At 35.8% G+C, this 24,980-nt stretch overlaps 1 protein-coding gene across 1 annotated transcript in view; it reads right to left on the bottom strand.

Moving 5' to 3' along the window:
* Positions 1–24,980, bottom strand: part of LOC311192813 (adhesion G protein-coupled receptor A3-like) — a gene marked incomplete at both ends in the record, with an annotated part of 265,676 nt that overhangs the window by 200,725 nt on the left and 39,971 nt on the right. Inside the window, one exon of the mRNA XM_084265407.1 lies at positions 24,524–24,595. Within this exon, the coding sequence (XP_084121533.1) occupies positions 24,524–24,595 (72 nt within the window). The remainder of the gene's footprint in view (positions 1–24,523; positions 24,596–24,980) is intronic.

Genomic DNA, 24,980 nt, shown 5'->3' on the forward strand with positions numbered 1-24,980 from the left:
TTATGTAAAAAGCACTGCTTTCCATTATACATAAGGCCCCAGTCCAGTGAACAGGGCGATTGCTACACTGCCACATTCTTCCATTATACTAGTGGGGAACCTACCTCAAAGCAATACTCGTTGCCTTTTTTTTCGATGTAGGTTTTTGAAAAACACTGATCATTTTTCCTAAAATGAGTTTTTTTTTGCTTTCTCTTGACAGTTCGCTCAAGTAATGGAAGTAAATCAACACTGAAAAACAGTTACTTCTTTAGGGAATAGAAGGTGGGGGGTTTCCCCCTCCCCAATAGCAAGGTAAGATGACAGATTTCATAAACTGAGGAAATGAGCATATAATTCAATCTGTTTTCCCATACAAAATACTATTAGCGATATATTAATTTATATAACCAAGACTGTCTCAATAAACTTTCTAATTATATGTTTGAAGCATTCCTTGAGATTGACATAAATAATAGCAATGAATATTAATGGGAATTCCACAATGTTCTTTAGCACATCAACAGAATATTCCTCAAGTGAATTATTAAGGACTACCTATATTTAGCAGTCATATAAAAGAAAATGGCTAGAAAACACCATCACTTCAGCAGACCTTAATAACACTAGAAGTTCAATTCCTCCATTTTTCTTTAAACATCTTGCAGAAGAAAGGCAAATGATAATTTGTTATTTGTTAACATGGCAACTACTAATCTGATTTGGAATCCATGATTCTTCGAAAGTTGGCTAACACCAAAGTGCAATCAGCAAAAGAACAGATGATGAAATACAGTGCTGCAGAGAATAATGCCGTGCCGTGGTTTGAGTAGGGCTGGAGTGGAAGAATCTTTCAGCAGCTTTAAAACTGAGTCTGCATTACATTCATCACCCAGCTAACAACTGCAGGGAAACAGGCACACACTTGTTCAGGTCGGAGGTTCTGCCTAGAGACTTTTTCCTTTCTTTTTCCTAATTTGGGAAAGATTCTGTTTTCCATTACTTAGAAATTAAATTTGGCCAGTAAAACAACAGAATACTGGGCAAAGGATCCTGCAGTGCAAAATCTATCCAAAGTGGTAAACTTCAACAACATGTGAAGTAATACCAACAGATTTTCCCCATTTTTCAACTATAAAACCTTTGGGGTTTTGTACTCAGTCACTTCTCCCCTGGGATTTCATTCAGGTGAGCACACCGAGGGGGTGCAAGGGGGTGGCTGGGAGCACAAAGGAGGTACTCACACACATTTCCACATCCTGCGTTCCCACGTGCTTCCCCAACTACATTCTTTGCAAGTCTGTATATATAGCTAGCTAGGACTAATTTTAAAATCCCTCACTTAGACAATGCATTCTTGCCCAAGTGGTACACAGCTGCTTCAGTCATTCAGAATATTTCGCAGGAGGTTGGTTTTGCTTACAAATGGACATCTTCCCTGATGTCTGCTACAAATTAGACTACGAATGCAAATAAAGGGAGTTCTATCTATAGAATTATATTTGGTGAGTTTCTTTGTGAGAAACTTCCAAAAGAAAAATTATCCCAACAATATTACCATTTTGAGTGTATGTATTTCTAGGAAGTGTATTTGCAAACTTAATAATTGCAGTCTCTGGCAATGGAAATCTTGCTTCTGTTGGGAAACTATTTTATCTATAAAACCCTAGTCCCATAGGTATCTATAGATATTTTAATATAGAATTAACATATAACATTATATACATTATTCACACCAAACATTATATTAATAGTTATGGATATTACTGTAGTATATGCATAATTGAAAGCTGTAGCCAGGATTTCTATAATTTTCTGTAATAAAATTTTAAAAACATATTTGCTTGCAAAGTTTAGAACAGTTAAACAACTGCTTGAATGGGAAAACCTGTAACTTCCTGTTACACTGGTGCGTTTTAATTTACAAATTCCTGATTTTTTTTCCTTGAATTCAGACCACCACAAACACGCTTTAAAAAAAAAAACAAAAAACCCAGGGCTAATTAGTTTTTAAGACATAGTTGTATGTTAAATTTCCACCTTATAAAACTGCATTGTAATATGACCATATACACAGATGAGAAACTATTTAGGTCGGTTAAGCGTCCAAATACCTTTTTTGCAAAGACAACAAAAATGCTCGATATCATACCAATTAATACCAGCATAGCTGTGTGGCTTGAACTAACAAAGAAATCAAATCAGATTTAAAGCCACCCACTGAGCTGCAAATATTTAGAATTACAACTGTAGCCCACTGTAACGAAGGATTTCACAAACTATATCCTCACTGCAGATAGCTCGTACATTAAACATTTGATGATGTGAGAAAAAGAGAACACACTGACTGTGCAAAAGCCTTCTGTCTAGCAGAGCAACAAAAATAAATATTTCATTGAAAAGCCTTAAACTTGTAAGCAAAGCTACTTTTACCACTTATACAGCACCAACTTTATCTTCCAGGTGGCCAAGTACGCACTAGGCAAAAGAAAATGAAGAAGTTTTGCAAAAAACCCCAACAAAGCTAACTTTCTCATTCCTTTTTGTTGGATTACTTGGGATACTAAATTTTCCCTGAAAATATGGATTACATTTCAGTATCTTGTAAAACACTGCATACAACCAGGCACAACACACACCCAAGAGGGTTTTTCACACACCAAACTCTTTGGCATTTCAAAACATTTAAAAGGCAACCTACTGACATATGACAAATTTCCACGGACAGCAGCAGCTGCATGGCCTGGTGCTGTTGCCACTATTAACCTCAGTTACAATTTGATGGCTGAATTAAGTTGTCTGCCAGCAGTTCCAGCTGGCATAATACATTACTATGTGGTGTCATGCTGTTTAGCTATGGTCAGTGTTGTGACATGCTGAGCTCCATGTGTTTATCCTCCTTTTACAGATAAAGCTTAAATCCTGGAACTTTATGATTTAAGTCATAGCCAATCTAAGCCTTATCAGTTTTAGTTTTATATAAATTTCATCAAAATAAACCTATACACAAATTAAATTCTCTCATCTCTTCATACTGTACATGAGAAATGGGAAAATGATGGTCCAAAGATGCAGCTCCATGTTCCCTTGGGGCAAAATAAAGTTTCACATCTTTACATTTCCTGGCTTTCAGACTTCTGCAAGAGCTGAAATAGTCCCTGTAAGATTAGTACAAACTCAGGGTAACTTCCAGCAAGCTATTTTTACATAGCATCTTATCTTGACTTCACAAAGATGCACAATCCCTCCCCATCTTCAGCCTGTGTGTCACAGATTTTAAATATTATTCAAGGTGCATAATTATTCAAAGTATTATTCTAAGTGCTATTCAAAGATATATTTACAGGATACCAAAAAAGAATATCATTTGATCAGAGACAAGTATATATGTCAAGTAACAACAGTTGTTATTTTGCTAACACCCATCCTTTAAAAAAGAAAGGTGCCTATTTATCATCCACAGGCAAAAGCAATCCACACCTAGTGTTGTGCTTTCTGAGGTGGGTACCTGCAGAGGGATCAGGCTGCAGACCTCCTCACCCACAGTCAGCACAAACAAAACCTAACCTGCTCCTCCCCTGTTATTATTTAATAAATATCTGTAGTACCAGAAATGGGAGAACTGTAAACCCCAGTGTGTTTAAAAGCTGCATTTTTTTCTGAATATTATATTAATTTCTAACACAACAAGTTTGAAACTGTGTACAGCTATCACTTCAAGCAGATTTTAGAAACTGATTTTAAGAATAGTAAAAGAGGAACAATTCCATTGTCACAGCTCATTTTGAGAAGCTGGGAATACTTCACAGTGGTATTTGACAAACAACTTGTTATTTGAGAAATAATTATTTCTTGTCCTCTGCAGGGGTAAAAATGAGTTTAAGGGTTAGATTTGGGATTTTTTTCCTTTTTTTTTTACATTTCATTGTATTCTATATCTGTCTTCACAAACACTATTATGTTTATTATTGGGAAGCCCTATTTAGGACCAAAAAAACCCCCATGAACTAAAGAATGTTTCATAGATTTTGAAGGATAGTAATTTCTCTATTCAGTTCCCTTTCCTTAAAAATAGAAACATATGTTAAGATGAATAACTTTACAAAATGTAGACAATGAAGCAAGGACAACCTTCCTGAGCAAAGCAAATGAGTGAAGAGGCTGAGATTCCATACAGCCTTATGGTTGTTGATTGCATTCACCTCATAGTTAGCTTCAAAAAACAGAGCGAAAACCCCTTCATTGAATTATAATAAATTCACAATTAAGCTATGCTAAGTTGGTTTTGAGATTTTCCTGCAAAATTAGTTTTTTACAGCTATTGTAATGGCATTGCCCCTTATTATTTTCAACACTGAAGCCAAACAAGGAGGCTGTTACCGTGGTCCCATGTGGAGTCAACACCCTCATCCCTGCCATTTCGCTGACCTCTTGGGATGTGACCAGACTCGCTGCTTTTGCCTGCTCTGAGACTGGGCACACTTTTTTCCCATACCTAATTACAGCAGCAACTATAATGAAACATTATAACATTGCTAACTAGCTCTACCACAACAGAGTTGCTGATCATTTCTAAAAGGTTACTTTCTTTGCAGTTACAATAATGCTCTTTGAGCTGTTCCTCAACCCTTATCAAAAGCTTAAGAGAATGATCAAGAACAAACTCTTTATATGATTTTCTGACATCAAAATGAGTTTCAAATGGAGGTTTGGTTTTGTTATGTGGGGTTTTTTTTGGGGGAGGAAGAGGGTGATGTCTTTCAATTAACATGAATGAGAGACTTTCCTGAGCAAGCAAAATGTGTAAGGAATGCAGAACGGAGCCCTTGAGGTATTTGGGGGATGGTGAGGGAAACAAAATTAAAAGTGACTGAGGTGCCTCTGTTAAAACCATCTACTTTGTAGGCACATGAACATTTCCTCATTAAAGATTCATAAGGACTTTATAGTTTTAATGCACATGTGGCCAGTGTTACAGTTCAATAGCCATAACTCTTAAAAAGAAACGGAAAAGGGGAAAAAAAAAAGAAGAAAAAGAGAGATACTGTTTTATAACTGACTCCCTTTCCATGGGAGCTAGAAACCTTCGTTTTTAAATACCAAAGCATGATTGTGGCAAAAGCCTGCCATTCTAACACAGGTCTGAACAGATGAAAAACAAATCAGTATTTCTGCTGAAATTCATATTCACAACCCCTGCCCGTTTCCTGCTTCTGAATTTCCACATTTTCTTGCCCCAGCAAAGGATGAATTCATGTCCCTCAGCCACAAACCTTTTCTACTATCACCGAGCTATCGGTGAGAAGCACCTTGAATGGTTCCTTAGCTGCAAAGGATAATAGGGCAAAAAGGTAGAAAAGGATTAGGGAAGAGAGAGAAGAGCGGTTTCTGTATCAAGTTGAACATTTGAAATCAGAAGGCTCTACACTAGATTGCTGTCTGTCAGCCTAGGATAATTATGACTTTACCAGGATCTTCCTGCTGTTTAAGTATGTACTGATTTATTTCTTTACGATCATTTTTTTCTGGTGCAGATTATACTCCAGTTCTAGTACAGTATGTTGAATATCAAAGGTGAAGACATCTCTTTAAGGGCAGGCATAACGGGGATGCGTCTCTCAAGCTGGGTAATACTGTCATCTCCAATCCTGTTTATTTATGCTGAAAAGGCAAATTGCTTTCTGCTGCTCTTTTCCTTGTCATTTTCTTCCATGGTTCAAATGACCCATTTAATTTTTCAGGGGTTCCTTTTGTTTTTTTCTTTGCCAAAAAGCTATCTGTACCTGTTAAAAAGCACTGACTTCAGACAGAAGACAGGCAGGCATCTGCAAACCCTCAGCAAACTACCCAATTTTCTATCAGGGGTTTAGGGAGGACTGAATTACATGTCAATAGATCTCTGGCTTTGCTTTGCAAAGGAAAAGTTTTACAGTGAAGCAAATAACTGTAAGTAAGGATTGCTCTGCAGAGGTATTACAGTTTTTAACTTGATTTTTACCCCACAAGGCACTGCTAAATAATTTTTTTCCAAAACAGTACAGACCATCCACTCACTGGCCAGACCCCCCCTTCAAGTGCACTGCAAAGCATATCTGAAATTTAGTATTTTAAGCAACATGAATGGTGTCCTCCTCCTCTGCTGTGCAGAGCCTGACTCTCTTTGTAGCATTTGCCACTCATTCTAGGGGTGAGGAACATTGAAAAAAACATCTAATGCAAGTTTCCAGCAGTGTCCTAGTCCAGGCCTGGCCAGCCCACTGAAGTAATGCCACATGCCTCTGGTTTAAGCAGATCCAGAGCAAACATTTTACTCTGTTTTCAGCAGCTGTTTGGTACCCTCCCTTCTCGCTGTGTTGGTATCAGCATCCCAGTCACCAGTGTCCTCTATTCACATCCTCACAAGCTATTTTCACTATGGTACCAATGTGAATTTTCCATTTCTGCCCTTTCCATCTTGATTTTTAGATAATCTCATACTCCGTTTCTCCTGCTCCTATTTTTATCTTCTCTTTTACCCTTTCCAATAATCTTCTTAAAAGCAGAGTCCTTTAAGTCTTAAAAACAATATTACCATCTATGAAGATCACTTTCATCTCTAGTTCGGTAGAACATGCATTGTTCCCTGATACTGGTTAATGTGCGATTTGGCTTCAGTGCAGATAAGCATCTCAAAGGGTATTGCTCTGCACTCCATCCAGCCCATGTTAATGCCTGATAAAACAGGCAGCCTTCCTATACATTAATTTTCAATTCTGTCTAGCTTCGTGTTGTAATAAATCCGATTCTAGTGTCCATATATTAGTAAAATATTTAGCACACTCTGTTTGGCTTTTATTCCCCAGAATTATTTGGCAAGAAAAGTTTCTATACCCCAAGATAATGATCTCAATATTGGCTTCAAGAAGACAGAATATTTCTGTAGTGAATGACCATATCTGAAACTGAAGCTTTTTTTTGATACAAGACCAAACTCATGTATGACAATCTTTTTAATTTGGTTTTTCTCTAGGGTTGTTTTTCCTCTCATTTTTATAAAATTTGAAAATTAAAAAAGTATTTTTTTGCCAGGAAAACTTGGAACTTTGTTAAAAGTTTGGAAAATTTTTCTTTTTTTAAGTGACAGTATGACCTTAGCTATTCAGGTGATACATTTTTTTAATAAATGTTTTGTATTGACTTCACTTTACAACTTTCAGATATACATTTTTAGGCATGCTAAATTATTGTATATCATCATCATGTACAGTGACTTGGAAATCAGAATTCTCATACTCCAGTCCCCAATTAATGAGAATACAACTTTTCCCATGCATTTCATTCACATACACTATTGTTAATTATAGTCCTGAGCCCCGTATGTATATGCAAACTCTTTTCCCTTATTTTCTTTATGCACACAAGTCCAACAAATTACTGACTTTTAGTGGGAATTTCCCCAGTGTTTATATGATTCACACATCTATATAATGTACTTAGCAAATGTTGTTGGATCATTCATTTCATTGTTTTATATAAATCTTTGCACAAATGTAACATATATTGTTTAAAAGTTGCATCTCAGACAAAAGAAAACAGATGATTATTAAACCATGGAAGACCACATCTGAAACACAGGGAAAATCTCTGCCAGACTTCAAGACTGAGTATTTCAAATCTGAACATAACAGTGTTGAGGGAGGAGAGAGGAGTGGATAAAAATCTCAATTTCTTTAAATCTTGGCCAAAACACTTTTCCATTTGTCCTCAGAAAGAACCCAGCTGCTTTTTAATGAATCTCTGTAAGAAGTTAACCCCTGGCTTAACCTAAGATGAACCAACCAACAAATAAAAGATCTGATGAAATTATTTGCACTGGAGATTAAAAATACAGAATTAGAACAAATCTTTACTAAGCTTTTGGAAGAGACTTTTGTATAGGGAAAGAGAAAAGATCTGAAGTTTTAACCTTTTAAACATTTCATTGTTATTTTGTAAGGTTTATAAGGGGTAGTTTTGTACACATAATCTCTATAATTTTACATTTGCCTAAAGGATGGCAATACTACTTTTAATGAGAGTATCTATTACATCCTAGGAAAATACCATATACACAATTCTATTGAACAGTTGTAAAAATAGCACAGAGAACATATTTACGTTCTATGGTGCTGTAAATTAGATGTCTTTTCTCAGAATAGTAATTTGACTCATATTCATCAAGCAACCAAGCAAACCACGAATGAGTACTCAAATTTATGGCTGTTCAGAGTATATAAGTATGGGAGATGTGTAGAAACTGGACTGTTGAGCATTCTAAACAGAAATTATGCCAATCAAATTATGCCCAATATATTTGTTGCTAAAATTTTTTATTTTTTTTTATATCAAAAATGGATCGACCTGCAACATCACTTCAGAGAGAGGTTTGTTAAGATAAATAATACTGCTCTGGTAATAGCTAATTAACTTTATGATGGCAATCACCGATTAACTTCAAAAAAACAAACAAAAAAAAACTTCTGATACAGAACACCTGCCAATAATAGACAAAAGAACCTGGAAACAGGACACACAAATCATCAAGAGGCAGTGTCTGTGGGTGTATCAATATATGCCTTACCTCAACTGCAACCTTCATTCATGAGGTGTGGTAATCTCTAATCACTTCCACTGCCTCCATCTCTGAGAGAAGAGGAGGAGGGAGCAAAGAAGGGTCGGAGGATAACAACCTGCAGCAGTGCCTCATATTACATTCCTATCAGCCTTTTCTTGCATTGTTCCCTTAAGTTTTCCCTGATGTTAGGTATGAAGCAGATGATGAAGGTGACTACCTTCAATTAATTCTATAAAATTAGGTAAGATAAAAGTAAATGGTTACACTTAGGCACATATAATAGTAATAAAAGTAACACTTAGTAATCACTTGTTTTCACCAATATAACAACACTAAGTATATGAATGATCAGAAAAATACAAGCAAATTAGCCAGAAAACTAACCTTACACCCTTAATATACAGAAAATGCACCGAAGAGCCTACATGCAAAAGGAGAAATACCAACAAAGAACAAAAAATACCCCAGACAAACTTCTTTTGACTTTTAACACTCTGGGATGTAGCTAGCTGGCTGGGCAATTGGCTGATTGACTGTTCTGCTAACTTTCTGGGTGAGCAGTGGAGCAGACAGGCTGCCTCCCTTCAGCCTTACCACTGGCAAATTTGCTGTGATATTACACATACATGCACATGCATTCTCTGTTTTAATTTATTTGAATACATGCTCTTTCCATCTCACACATGAGTGTGAAACTGGGAAATGAAAGGTAATTGCATTTAGAACAAATACTGCTGAACTGGCAATATTGTTCTGATCTATCAGTTTACTAATCTGACTTTATCCTGGTAACATGTAAAAAGTACACTTGTGTGCCTCTAAGTTAGAACATCATGATGATTCACGTTATTCTTAATGTCAGATCATGGACTTCTGAGCAGTGAAGCTAGAGGGAATACTAGCAAAATAAATTTGCATATAGGTGAATGGTTCTTGAAGCCAAGATCAATAAAAGTTGCCCATCTATACTATCTCAATAATGAAAGAAGAAAAGCACAATTTCTAGTTTTAGTTCAGCCTGTGGATTGAAGTAGGAAAGTCAGCGGCAGCTGCTATCACATATTACTCTTTTTACATTAGCCCATTACTGAAATTTGACAGTAAAATATGTAAACCAGAATACAAAGTTCTTTCAGTCATTCTGGAAGACTGATAATACCTTTGCCTGATCCTACCTGCTTTTTGCTGGCTCACCACACTTCATTAGGGTCTGTTTTTCATATATCACATACATCATCTTTTAAATATTGTTGAACTACATAATGACTTAAATAGGTGATCAGAAAAGCTTTGGTTTCATAAAATTTTTTTAATTTCATAGAATTCTGATAGTGAATCACAAGTGTAGATGCTCTTTAGCCTTCCCATCTATTTTATAAGTTTTAGCTTTGTGCAAACCCACTTAATGAAAACAGTATCCAGATGTGCTTTTGTATGACCAACCTAACAGGAAAATTAGGCGATCAATGGCACTTCACATGGCACACCACCAGTGACTTCAATAGCATACACTAAAGCAACAGATTTACAACCTCTGAAACATGCAAACATTAAAATAAATAAATAAATAAACCCCACAGCGCTAATGCTTTACAGTTCATTAAAAATGCTGGAGTTTTAGTCTGCTGAACCTCAAACTCAGTAAGACACACCAAGTATTTACAGTGAATTTGCTAGGTTCGTTTAGCAAAAGAAAGCGTGGCATACACATGTTACAATGTCACACCAGTTGAAGCAACAGTAGCAACAATGACATGTCTATACCAGCTTTGCATACATTGGCTAAAGCCCAGAGTCCTGAAGAGTTCATGCTCTGGTTGCTGGCGTATGCTCAACTTCATGTGTCCAGCATACATCCTTCATAAATTATGGTTTTATACTCTTTGTAGATATCAACCAGAGAGATGGCTTCACTTCTCAGCCTACACCTACCTGTTTTTCTACAATCCTTGCTAATGAAAGGCTGCTCACTGGCATGCCAGCTATGTTTTCTGAAGAAAGCTGGGCTGTTCTTGTGAAAAAAGAGTGGAGCATTAGGGAATAGCATAACATGGAGGTGTGGAAAGCCACAAGCACTACTGAGAGGCATTAGGCAGGCAGAAGGTATGAAACGTGGCCTGGCTCACTTACGTGAGAATTATACTAATTCTTTTATTGAGGAATTGTCATGTGAAAAGGTTTTACTGGATTTGTGGGGGAAATGGGCAGAAGTAAGTAAAAATATAGGACTTCATGAACACTTATGGAACTGTCTAAATAATTATATAGGTAGAAAATTCCCCACACAAAAACAAAGTACCTGTCTTGGTATACTATTTTAAGACAAGAAAAATAAGCAGAGAGAATGATTCAAGAACATAAATACAATGACAAAAGATAGAATTATTTTTTCTTAATGTATAGAAATCACATGTCTAGGAAATTACTATTTCACCTAAAACTGGAGAACTTTTAGGAACTTTCAAAGGGGAGACACCTGAAATGAGAAAATAAAACTTTGGGAAATGCATGAATTAGCACGGAGACTTGATACATGGGTAAGATGACCGGAAATTTCCTTGTGTCAACATGAAAGGAAGACACCTGTATAAAGACAATTTCTAACAAATATCATTGCTAACTCCTTCCAAACAGTTAGATGCCTTCCCATGTTCTACCTGTGTCATCCACCCCTCTGATAATAGTTATGATTTTATGATACCACTTTGCTACTTTCATCAAAGGGTTTTCCTTCATCATCACTGATTAACATAAACTAGAACAAGAAAAGTAGAAAAGTATGAAATAGCTGAATGAAGGAGAAATTATGTGAGAACTATCAGCTAAGATGAATTTTCTCCACTTACAGCAAGACAGAATCTGAATATATGAGGAGACAGGTATATGAAACCAGGGAGCAGTTGCTGTGCAGTAACACAGTGAAAAGGGGAAAATAAGTGAAATGTCTTGTTTGGTTCTGAAGAAAAAAGAGTTAATTTGATTTACACCAATAAACTATAAAGCAATCATCACAGACCACCACTCATACACCTGAATGCAAAGAAATTGGGAAAGAAGGCCTGTAACAGAAGGTCCGTTTTTTATCCTCTGCCTCTGTGCAGGTGACTGAATTAAAAACACAACAAAACAAAATTAAAAAACCCAACAAACAGATGATCAGTTTACTGAATTCTCAGTTCTAGAGAAGGCAAAGAGAAAAGACACCTCCCCCCATCCAGCAATGTCAGCGCTCAACCTACAAGCAGGGGTAACAGAAAGAAAACCAGGAAGAAAAGTAGGAATCAATTCACTGTCATCAGCAGGAAGCTTTAAGGTTTCACTGGGCTTCTCTAAGTGACAATTCGGTCAACACTGGCTGGTTACACAAGACCAGAGAAAGCAGCTTTATAGACTTCTTAAGACCTAAAATCCCAGTGAATCTCCCAAGGATATTTAATGCATATAGATGCTCCAGAGGGGTTTTCCTTGTATTCAGCTGTATGAAAGTTTTACAGCATGAACATCAGTTCTGAATGTTAAAATAAGCTGAAATTGTACTTCTCTGAGTATTCAATAAACTGCATTCAAATCCAATTTTATACTTTAAAAAGAGTATGTTGCCATTACATACAAAATAAATCTTTGCTGATAATAATCTTGCTTTTGCATACATTTCAGGCATGGTGCCCATAATATTTTTTGAAGGATGCATATACATTTCATGGCTATTTTCATGATGTCACTAAAAGATTATCATATTTTTGGCTTGCTTAGACAAAGAAAGTGAGTATGACAACATTGTTAAATGAGTGAACCCTGCAAGAAGAAAGGGATTAGTTTAAGTTACAGTATAACAGTGCTACAAATTCATATAGATAAAGAGTCTACAAATACATTCAGAACACAGATTATAGAAGCAGCAATTAATAAAAGTTCAGCTATTACAGGAAAAAGATTTGGAGCTGCCTTCAAATTGTTCAAAATGTAGTTTGAAACTGTTACAGAAGGGCTTTTATGGCTGGACAGGGCTCACTAGTGTCAGCATTTACAGCTTGTCACATGAATTTTTGCACATTCAGAGTTGAATCCTCTTTAGGCATCTGCAAGGACGAGCAACATTTTCTTCTTTTTTAATTCTTTGCTTGATGCAAAAGTCAGCTTCAGGGGCTTCCCCTGCTCCTCCCTTTTCACTAAAACGTTAAGAGGGGGACGATGTGATAGCTCACACTGGCAACCTTAACTGGTCCAGAACTGAAAAAACTTCAGGTGTCGGTGTGGTGTACCTTGTTGGGCATACTCACGGTTAGTGTGACTGTCAGGTTTGGACTGATAGGGAGTTATTGGTTACTGTGGCAAAGACATAAAAAAGAAAATGTAAAAATACCCCTGTGGCATTACAATTTCTTCCATTCTGACACATTATAATTTTTAGGGGTGTGATTTTTAAACGGATGTTTCAGTATTCTTAATGGAGTGCTGGAAAGCAATTAATGGACTGGCTACTTCATGGTGTATAGGAGGAGAGAGAGAGTTGAACACATTTTCTTTTTACCCCTGGAAACTCAGCCTGGCTACAACCCATCCTGGTCTTACATTCCCAAATATTTTTTTAAGTGCACATAACTGTACAGTAGGAAAGCTTAACACAGTACTCAAACTTCTCTCAAATGGAAGAATTGTCCCTTGTGAGGCACTTGCACTTCTCAGAAATACCTAAAAGCAATTAATGGCACAAAGGAGAAAAAAGCTATCAAACCCTCAACTTATCTGCTGACACCATACAGAAAACACTGTTTTGTTCTGAACACAATGTATGTTAAACTCCCATTTCAGCTGAAAAGCATGTCTTTAAAAAAGTATTAACATACTTTGCATTAAGAAACAAATGTGAATATTGGACATTAAAAAAAAAGGGAAAGTAAACTTGGTGAAAATAACAAATGGACCATGTGTCTGGGGAAAGTACATTAGCTGTAAAAGATTCTCTCATTGGCCATTATTTACAGCATCACAGCAAAAGTGTTACAGTTATGGTAGAGAGGGTATGCTTTTTATTATTTTTTTTCAAGTACCTACAACTACAATAGTTTTTCCTGATTTAGCATTTTTCATATTTTTTCATAGACAGAAATGAATTGATTTATGAGTTTCAAGCTGCCCCTTTGGCAGTTTCCTGGATTATAAAGGCATGATAAAAACATTTTATTTATGCTTCAACATGTTTCTTGCATTATGTTAACTCAAGTGGCTTATTTTTAACTCAAGCTGCTTAATTCCGCAAGATAAAGGACACTATCATTGCATAGAAGAATTGTATTTTCTTTCAGGTTCACAAGCAAATAAAAATTCACATTTTCATTCCAGCACAATGTTTCTCTCTGTATTCTCCTCAGCAAAACACTTTCTAAAGTAGAGCATGGAGGAATTTTGCAATTCTTTTTTTCACAGAAGATGTGCATAGTTCAGACTATACAAACATCCTCTATAGCTCTCCCAGTCACTTTCCATTTCAAGAACGAGGCAATTTGTGTTAACACAAGACAGCTTATCATGTGCTAAGTCTGCATGCAATTTTCTCGTGAGAACAACCATTTTGTACCTACTTGACACACGCAGCACTATACTACACCCAACTAATCAATTCTGTGTATATTAAGAAGTGGGGAGAAAAACTGCCCACAGCTGTTATATTACATCAGCTTTCCTAACTACTTCAGACAACTCATTTTGGGGATTTGGGTTTTTTTTAAGTAAACTGGCATAAAACATAGCCCTTCTTTCTACTCCTTTTCAAGTGCATTCTATTTTTTTCTTTTTATTTTGCCTTCTTGGAGATTATTGCTGAAGTACAAATGTGAGAGAACAAGCTATGCTTTCTACAGCCATCCCCAGAAGTTTTGAGGGTAACAAGCTGCAAGCGTGATTGGGTACCCGACCAGTGTCATATGAATGTGTAATAGCACATTTGCACCAGAGACCTCACGAACTAGTCTATAGACATGGACTTTTGGATGAGAATAACTCAGAGATTTTTATTTTCTTATAAGTAAGCAAATAAGAAATGTCTGTCAACTGATATCTGGTCAGAGATAGAGGCAAAAAAAATATTTATATATATTAGTAGTCCCCAGAAAACTCTCTGGGAGGGAAGAATGGAGTTTGGAGCCTTTCTTCTGATACCTGAGCATACCATCACTTTGAGATGTTCTTATTCAGATCTTGAGGTGTCTCACATTTTATGTCCAGATACTAAAAGATGAAGCATCAAACTTTCGTCTTCTTACTAAAGGCCACATCGCATATGAATACAAGAAATGTGATAATTTTTTTTGAGTGTGAAAACATTACTCCATCAATAGCCTACAGCTGAGGGATCAAAAGCACAAAATGCAGAACACATGGGCTTTATCAACTTACCTCACAGTTTACTTCACAAGATTAGCTCAGTTATTGATCAAATGACACTAATTTTTTATCAGCTTGGCTTCACAGCATGCTGCTCTGTTACTTAATGCAAACTGCCCTTAAACTACACTTCTGTTTTTCCTAATTCTCCAACCTGTCTGTCATTTCTTTATAGGAAAGATAATCAGCTTGCACCTGTGGTATAATTCAATTCCAAAAACAATTGAAATGAAATACTGAAATCTATGACAAAGATGTTCCTGAAATCATTGAGTGCCCACAAAATATTTTTATTATGTCATGTTAGCATTTCCAACAGAAATCTGTTTCATTAGAGTAAAAACAATTACACTCAAAAGTGCAGCAATGCAGCCTGGCAAATCACTGACATCTTCAATATTTTTATTGTACCGTGTACATACCAGAAATTGGCAACTTCATGCCTAAGCTGAAACCATAGTTTCATGCCAGAACTGGAGGGATGCAATCCCAGCAGCACATTCAGAATGGCATCAATGCCTGTCATGTCAATGAGCGGTGCCTGTGATGGAATGCAGCACTGGCAGGCCATACATCTCATTGTAAAGCATGGAATTAAGAGTAAAGACATCCCCTGGTACCCCACGTTGTTTCTGTCAGGGGAAAAAACTACTACAAGGACCAGAGAAATGAATGTGGTGGTATTTTCCTGTTGTCTCATCCTCTAAAAGATAAACTACATGATGTCTAATAGTCCACATTGTGACTTTGTACTGGAAAATAACAGATGACTAGAGGAAAAAAATACATTATCTTTCTGTCAGATTAGATTACAAGTACTTTGGTAGTTACTTTGTGCTTGTAAGTAATACAGTCCATATGCCTGCTAGAAAGAGGGTAATAGAATTTTCCTTTTAATATCTAACTCCTCTGTTTCTGACTTTCATACTAAGAATAACAAAAGCTTCAAAATTCCTGATGTAATGCTAAATCTCTCTTTGATACTGAACACTAGGACATAGTAGTTTCTGGAGTTTAGAGAGATTGGTGAGGTTTTTCCTTTGCCTGCATTTGGGTTGGTCTTGGTTTGGGGGCGTGTAAGGGCTGTCAAAAATGCACATACTCAGTTTTGCACTACTAAATGAGTAACTCACTGTTATTCACAGGATGTAAGCAACAGATCCATAAAGGATTACAGAATTAAAATGAAAAGGTAATTTTTAATTAAACTTGTCGTGTTTAAATTGTGACATCCACTCTGCCTCAGTTTCTCTTTCTCTTTCTCAAAATTCCTATGCAACCGTTGCAAATTAGATATCCTCCTCCTGTGCCATTCATTAAAATACTGCCTGAAGCCAAATACATTAACTTTGGAACACATTTCACCCTGTATTCCTTTACTTCGACATAAAGATCAACAGGTTTTTTTTCCTAATCCAGTTTAGTGTTTCAGGATGTTTACAAAGATTCCTTCAGGTCCATCGTTGCCCCTTGCTGCTTATCTAACCTGCTAGGTATTTTCATCAAGTTGCAGTACACAGGGTATCCATGGATCTCTCTCATTTCATACTTAAAACACTGAACCCTAAATACACATGCATATATTGCTGGTGTCAAAAGTACTAGAAGGGGAATATGAATTCTGAAAACTCAGATTCTTAGTGCTGGATCAGGATTTGGTTCATTATATTCACTCACACAGCAGATTTCTAACTTGTTCAGGGAAAAAACAATATATTCCATAGGACAGCTGCAGCTGGCTTCTACCCATTAATAAATTAAATATTTAATTTTTACAACTAGACCTATATCCTAACTGGATTCTATTTTTAATAACAGTATGTTAATACAAGTGCTTTATATATGGACTAATTTTATTCCTATTTTTCCCTGCAATTACAACAGATTATATTACTGGAAAAATAGATCAAATTTCTGTCTGGACTAAAAGTGAGCCTAAAAAGCCTGATGAGAAGACAAGAGGATGACTTCAGCAACATTCCCTGCAGCCCTGCCAGCTTTGTCGCAGCCCTCTCAGGTATAGAGATTTGCCAGCACTGCCTCAGTCTTGTCTCTAAGACATCCACATCACTAAAGGACAGGTTGAGAGTCATCTCCATCCCTTTCTAACACCCATGCACACCCTGTACCCTTCAGCCTACACCATGTTCAAGATTGGCTCCATGGGATTCAGTGAGATTTACTTCAGTTGTAGTCAAAGCTAAAACTTTTTCTGATACAGGATAATTTTCTGCTATAGAGCCTGCCTTTTCACTGTTCACAAAAATGTGAGGTTTACACTGATTATTCAATGTAGGTAACAGCAAAATACATCAACAAAGCATTTCTATCCTCTATTTGCATTCATGTATCTGTACCTACTAAGACTGTTTCCCAGTCAGGCTAGGAATGCATCAAAAATAAATGAATGACCATATAAAGACAGAAATGTAAAGTAATTGATAATACATAATCATTGATGTACTCTTCCTTACAAAGTTCTCTTTCTCTAGGTGCACCAAGATCTTCCAGTATAACAAGATTCGTAGATATTAGGTAAGCACATCAAGTGGTAGAGATTAAGTGATGTAAAAGAAATTGAATAAAAATTTATGGGAAAAAGAAGAGAAACCCTGATTTATAATCATTTGCCTCAAATAAAAGCCTCTCAAAAGATTTTCTTCTTTCAAAAGACTCTTTTGTTTAACATCAATACGTAAGTACTATATTACCTGACTGCTACGCGTTTGTTACAGTATGCATAAAATTCCCTATTTCCAGAAACACCTTTATGATTAATAAGGATTAATTACGTTTAAGTAAAATACGTAGTACCTAAAATAAGTTGTATTTTTAATTGAATGTGATGCCTAAAATGTAGCCTCTTCCAGCATCAGATGATGTCAAAAGAATAAATTATGGCAATAATAAAAAAAATCAATTAATAAATAGTACCAAGTGATAAAGTTGGCCAAATCAAACAGTTCACTATAAGATAGTTTTAGCTAAGTAAGGCAATAGGCAAAACTTCTCATTACAGTACACATTATTTGTAATAAATAAATTCATTTCTATTTTTACACGATTTACAAGATATCATTGAAATGCTTTAAATGTTAATGAGGAACCCATATTTTATGCTAAAAAATACCTTCAAAAGTACCTTAAAGATATTTTGGTGCTACAAGGATAATTTTTTTATCTCCTTACAGTCTGTTATCAGACTCACAGTCATCTCACCAATGCATGCCATTAAAATGATATTAAAATTATTTTACACAAATTGGACTTTATAGACCTAAATGGATTTTATGGGAAAAATACTTTTTTCTGACATGCATTTAATTATTCAGTGATAATCTTTTTAAATGCTACAAACTTCACTGACAGATACAGGAAGTTAGATATTCAAAGAACACATTAATTTAAGTGGACATCTCTATAGTCTGTCTGTATCAGAATAAACATGACATTGGCATTATTAAGGAATGTGATCAAAATTATGATAACGGCAGAGGACCAGCTACCAAAAGGCAGCAAAATCCCAGAGCATGTGGGCTGGTACCACCACAAAGGAAGACTGGCAGTGGCATATGCAGAAGGAGCCCCAGGATGAGCAAAAAATCTGATCCTAACCCAGGCACATGGTGCAAGCCAAGACAAAATTATCTTTCAGTGACTGGCCATAGCATTCACAATCAATGAAAAAAATGAGATAGTTAAGCAGTTGCATGCATTAAGCTCTGAAAAATGCAGCCCAATTTACTAACTTTACTAATTTTCTTGGTAGAAATTGGTTCTCTCTACACTCCAGCATGAGCACTAAAAAAAAAATAATCTCTTCATATAGAGCTATTTTAAGTGATAAAACAATTATTACATGGGTAAATATTTTCTTCCTGCTTTCTAATCTGTCTGCTGCCTGGAATATGATCATGGATTTCCCTCTACCCCCTTCTTGTATTTGCAACACTGTATTTTCTGAGAATCTACGACCTTTCAAACCTCTTATTTCCAATAGATGTGCCTCTGGAAGAAGATGCCTTCACTTCAGTAACTCATGATTTTTCAGAGCTTTCCATTTTGAGCTCAATAGTACTGAATACATGTCTCAGGCAAGCATACTTAGTAGTAATTAAAAGCCTCCAGCTATATTAGCTGCATCTAGAAGTGACAAAGGCAACTATCTTGCTTCATGCAAACACTAGTATCACCACAATTAGAAAGACAATCTCTTAATCTGACACTGAAACCAAAAGGGTAACTCAAAGTTCAATGAGCACCAAGAGGAATATGAAGTGTTTTCAGTCTAAAGTAACTGCACAGACACTTGCTCCAGAAGAAAAATCATTCCTCATGACTATTCACATCCTTCCTCACCTTCTGAGATATGCTCAACCACTTCAAACGATAATGCAGCATAGCAAGATTCTTGTTAACAATTACAACAAGCCAACACAATAAGAAATTTAACATGAAAAATGGCTTAGATTTCCCCAGGACTCCCAGACATATTACTAGAGAAGGAAATACTTAAGGTGAATTTAAACAAAGAACATGTTTGTTATCATTATTAACTAGATCTAGAGAATCTACTGAATCCATGTGGGATTTGAAATACAAGAAAAAGTGGTAAGAAAACCTCAGACCCTTGAAAGGAACTTGTACTGATTTTCCTTCCTCCATCCTTCTACAAATACAAGAAACAGATAAAACCAAACATTTTCAATCATGCCCTGACTACTTACATTACACACAGCCCTATGAAACAGGTTTTAGAATTGCCCTTTTGTTGAATAACATAACAGCATTTCTCTCAATGTGACTAAATGGTATTTCAGATGAATTCATGCTGTCATTTGAAGTTTCCAAGATTATTAATCTATTTTCTGTTAAAAGGGCTTGCATGAAGTTAGAGCTTACTTGCAAGCTCTTCAGAGAAGAAAAAAAAAAAGAAAAAAAAGAAAAAAGTAATAATTGTACAGTTAGATCCTGGTTGCTAGTCTGAATTAGTATTAGTTAATAACTACTCGTATTTTTCCATTTTTACAAAAATCAAAACAGATCACATAATTCCAAATTTAATTTATGAAGTTTCTAACTTAAAAGATGGTGTGTTGGAAAAAGATTTAAAATTTCTTTAAGCATATTGCCAACCCTTCAGTGCCCAGGAAGAACATCTGCATTTCTTCGTGTGTGTGCACGCACATTTGAAGACCATAGGCAGGAAAGAAATGAAGTGGCCAGTAATTCAAAGAATGTAAACTGGATGTATAAAGAACATCAGTATATCAAAATGTAAAACTTTACGTTTTACCCTTTCACCACTTGAGTTTTACTAAAGAACATCTAAATACTGTAATTTTATACCAGCTTTTTAACATGACTTTCCTATGGTCTAATTTGTTGTGCTTCCTATTCCTGCCCTTTCATTCCCTAAAGTTAATGTGTTATTACTTCAGAATGTCATACTTTACCTAATAACAAGTGAGGACATGTGACGGCACAGCACGGACGCACAGTTGGTAACTTTAGAATACAGAAACACTTAATAAAAGCACACACAATCTAAGTGAAACCTGGTCAAGAAAAACATACTTATGCAGCTAAGAAAAAATCAAATCAATTGAATGATAAATTCTGACAAATACTTCAGTATTATTACAAATACTTCAGTATTATTTCCTCTGTCTAGAAACATGTTTAGGAATATCAGGAAAATGTAAATATGAGTTTCTCTAAAACAGTCACTGAAGTACTAGTGCCTGGCATGTTTTTCTTCTGGGTCAACTGTGAAAAATATGTGTAATCTTGCTTAGCGATCTTTCATCCTGATTTCCCAAGGAAACCCTGCTTATGCAATCACGGTTTGTTTATGTATGTTTGTTTATTTTTATTTGCTGGTTCCTTCCAAATAGCTTCTGAACCTGCTAAAGAGCTTCAGCCACAGGGGACACAGGAGCAGCAATCTCAGAGGTAATTACGCTCCTATAAACTTAATGAAAAACTGCCTTTGGTTATGAAACAGAGAGAGAAACTTCATACACCCACTGCAGAAAATGCCAAGAAGATCGTTAAGCACTAGGAAGCCCACAGCAGTGGAGCAACCAGGAAAGATTGCCCCCAGCTAGAGGTAACACTGGGAGCTAGCATGGGACAGCCACTATCCAGGCTGCTGTGACACACTGGTTGTTGTGGAAGGTGAGAAAATCAGTAGTCTGGATAATAGATACATACTGGGTTTTGCCACCTGCCATCATAGTGATTTAGTTTCCTAGTCTAAATCTTGACATTAAGTTTTTAAGTAATGATATTCACTTCTTAATGCCAATTCTTAGCACTGCTTAGTAAGTCCAGTGTCACAGAGGTGCATCATGATCCAAATGCCACAACACATTTGTAACAACCTTTCCAAACCATCAGAAGGCAGCAATTCTTAGTTTCACAAAACTCAAACTAAATGAGAGAGACTTCCAGCTCTACAGACCACTCATGACTCACCGCTTACAGACACACAAAATACAGAAAAAGCACCTCTGGTGAGATGTTTTTACCAACTGCCCAGTAATAATACTAATATTTCATAAATTGTTTTTGATTGATATTTATTATATAGATTATATATTTTTCTTTTTTATATTAATAAAGTATTTATAAATATAGCTTTATTTTTCTATTACCAGCAGGGAAATAATTCTATTCTCAAAAACGTGTTTTCCTGGCTGGCTGGTTCTATCCCTTGAAAACCTAGTAGCAGATTTCCTTTTACAGCAGTAATGCAATTTCAGACAATCTGAAATAGAAACCTTGTAATACTCATGCTATACTTGAAAAAAAAAAAAAAAGAAATTTTCTAAGAAGTCTGTGGAAGCAAATACAAATCAGGTGCAACTGCACTTTGAAAAAAAATGCAATTCATGCATAATACGAGGTTGCAATAGTCTCAGCTTTAATCATTTCTGGCTTACTCTTAAGACAGTTAAGGGAGAAGCAACTGATGTTTCAGGTCTACTTGACTGAAGTTGCATAAAACAAGGGGTCAGTTTAAGACAACAGCTCAGTGTAGTCTCTCACTTGCATAACACACTGTTGAGAAATTACCAGAGCTTGGGAGTACTGACACTTCTGTAACCCAATTCCTGTTGTGAGATACACTGAAAAAACAAAATAGTAAGGCAAAAGTTGTCACTAGCTTATTGGAGTAGGGTTTCAAACCATTGTCTGCTCAAAAAGGAGGTACTGGACACTCCAGGGTAGGAAAGAGACAGAATATATGAGTTACTCAGTTCCACCTGAAATTTTACTTCTCTAAAGTTTTCAAGTTTGACACTGAATGATTTAATTTTCCACATAAGCTAACACTCTTCTGGCTCATGATGTCATGATCATAACCACAGAAGAATTGCAGACACGTGATTCTTGTCTCTATGGCATTCACATTACTATTTTTTTTGTTCTGAACAAGACCACAAGGAACCTAAAGCCAAATTAAAGAATAAACCTTAACTCCAGCACATCCATGTTTCTAAGCACCTGATCTTGTAAATTTAACATAATCTCCAAGGAAGATGAATTTTCCTGCTACTGTACTTCATAAAATTCTGTACCTCCCCTTTCAGGCAAGGAATAGGAGTTTGCATTGGTCCATTTGGATGAGCTGTGAGCATCAACAGTTGTCATACTTCTCCATTTTAAGTACCTGACGTATCACTCAGAATTAGCTTGTGTGGAAAAGGCAAAGATTGGGAAACCTTTGTCCAAGTCATCCAGGTGTTCCTCGTAGACTATTCCAGCTGTTCTCACCCCCTTCTGGGCTGAAACTGGGACTCTGCATATATTGATAATAAGTGCATGGGGCCAGAGAACTGTCTGAATCTGAAAAGCATGTTATCCTCAGAATTCTAGGCTGTGCTTCAAGGACCATTTATGATTTTGTACTGAAGTCGTGGCCAAATAGTTTTTTATACAGAGAGGATTATACATACTCATTTTATCTGTAACGTTGTGAAAAATAGATATAATAAAATTAAGGTTTAGATGGGGAAGATACTTGAGACAACAGACCTAAGGTTTTGGTTTTGTTTTTTCTGTTCTCAATACTATTTTATTTCAGGTTGAAGTATTTCTTTAACAAAATTACTAATCAAGTTTTTAAAAGTACCTGCTCAATATCATTCCCCAAAGTAAATTAAACCCTAAAAAGCTCCAGAAGAAATATTTTCCTCTATGTCTAAACATTAATGCTTTACTTGCAGTACCTTAGGATTTAATTTACTAATTTATTTTCTTGCAATAAATTTGTATACGTATCCCCCACTCTAAATTGTTTTGTCTAAAATACTTGTAAATTTCTTCACAAGGCTTGTATTGTTACACCTAAGAATAAAACATTTAGTAAAAAATAAACAACTACTCTTCATTCTATACCATTTAATACTGCCAATATTAAATAAATATTTGTGATATTTGTAACTACATGCAGAGAAAATTTGGTATTTCTTTACATAACTGTTCAGCTAGCTTTAGCCTAACCTTTAAAGGTGTTCAAGGGTTTGCTCCAGACCTCAAGATACATTGTTTATTTTTAAACTGCAGTTAGAATAGTCAAATATCTCAGTATCACATACTTACTCAGTATCACATACTTACCTACTTTATTATACAACCTTTAACAGTATGCACTATACACACATATCTAGTAAAATATTAGCTAAAGTTGATTTTAATATGTAATTCTTTTTCACATGGAAGCATTCATACAGCATAGAATACATTCATGCAGTCATGAAGATAGCAACTATATATATATGTATATATCTATCTAGATCTCAACAGCTCTAATGAACGCATTCTTACCAAGAAATATAAAAACAATTTAGCTTAAGCTGCAAGGCATAATTACTCATTTTAGATGCACTGGCAAAGTTACCTACAGAAATAAAAAAACAGCCTTTTAGACTGGCTTGAATGATTATTCTCAAATGAGTGACTTATCCAAAGAGAAAACAGTGTTATTGCAGTATAGTTGGTACTGCTTATTTATTCCATTGAAGTTTCCGTATGTTTTCTTCTTAACTCATTAATTACTCCTAAGCTCCTTTCCCCCCTCCAAATATTAACTAGAAATACAAGATCATGGAGCTTTATCAATGTCATTGTCTGCTCCAGTGATAAATGCTGTACAACGTCTTTAGAATGTAACTAAAATATAGAATAGCATTAAAAGTAGAATAGAATTGAAATGTAAGTATTGGAGACCAATGAGTTAAATAATGTGAACTACATGCCAGATATATTAGTGTTAACATTACATATACCAGTCTTCACTGCGATAGTATACATAGTGTAGGACAAGTCGTTGACTGGATGTTTATTTTAGTTCCAAATTGATGGCAGTGCTTTCCTGTATTTTCCACGTTCAGCCCATTCACTCATTTTTCTGCTGTTTCTTAACCTGATGACTGCCTAGAAACTTTACTGTGAAATACAGTTCAGAACATCATAATTTCATTACCCAACATTTGGTTTTGTATTTAAAATACAAAGACTTTTTAATTGAAGGTGAAACTTGGCTGATCAGTTACTCACAGTCTCTCCAGGGATCTCAGTCCAAAGAAGGAGCCATTCTTCAACCATAAGATCTTGTTGTTACTGAGAATCCTGCAAAAAGTCAGGAAAGAATCTGGTTAATAGGACATGATAATTCCACTGATTAAAAACATACAATTATAGTAAATGACTGCTCTGTAAAGTACTAATCACAAAATTCTCTGCTTCATTTGCATTTCCCCATCATAGCAGTAAATATTACCATCTCCTGAAGTGCATAGTTTCTTCATTATTAAATAAAAGCACATTCAAGAAATATGTCAGCAAATGAATTTGGCTTCAAGTTGAAAATTGTAACACTGATAAATGCCCACACTCCACTCGTAGAATCAGAATTGTGGGGTTTCCTAGTCAGTCAAAAGGTTAATGAAGCAAGGGAATTTTAAAACTCTTCAAGCAGACTAGAGAACAATACAGTCACATTGCAGAGGTTGCT

The sequence above is a fragment of the Gallinula chloropus genome (genome assembly GCF_964237585.1).
Source record: "Gallinula chloropus genome assembly, chromosome: 5".
Classification (NCBI taxonomy): Eukaryota; Metazoa; Chordata; class Aves; order Gruiformes; family Rallidae; genus Gallinula; species Gallinula chloropus.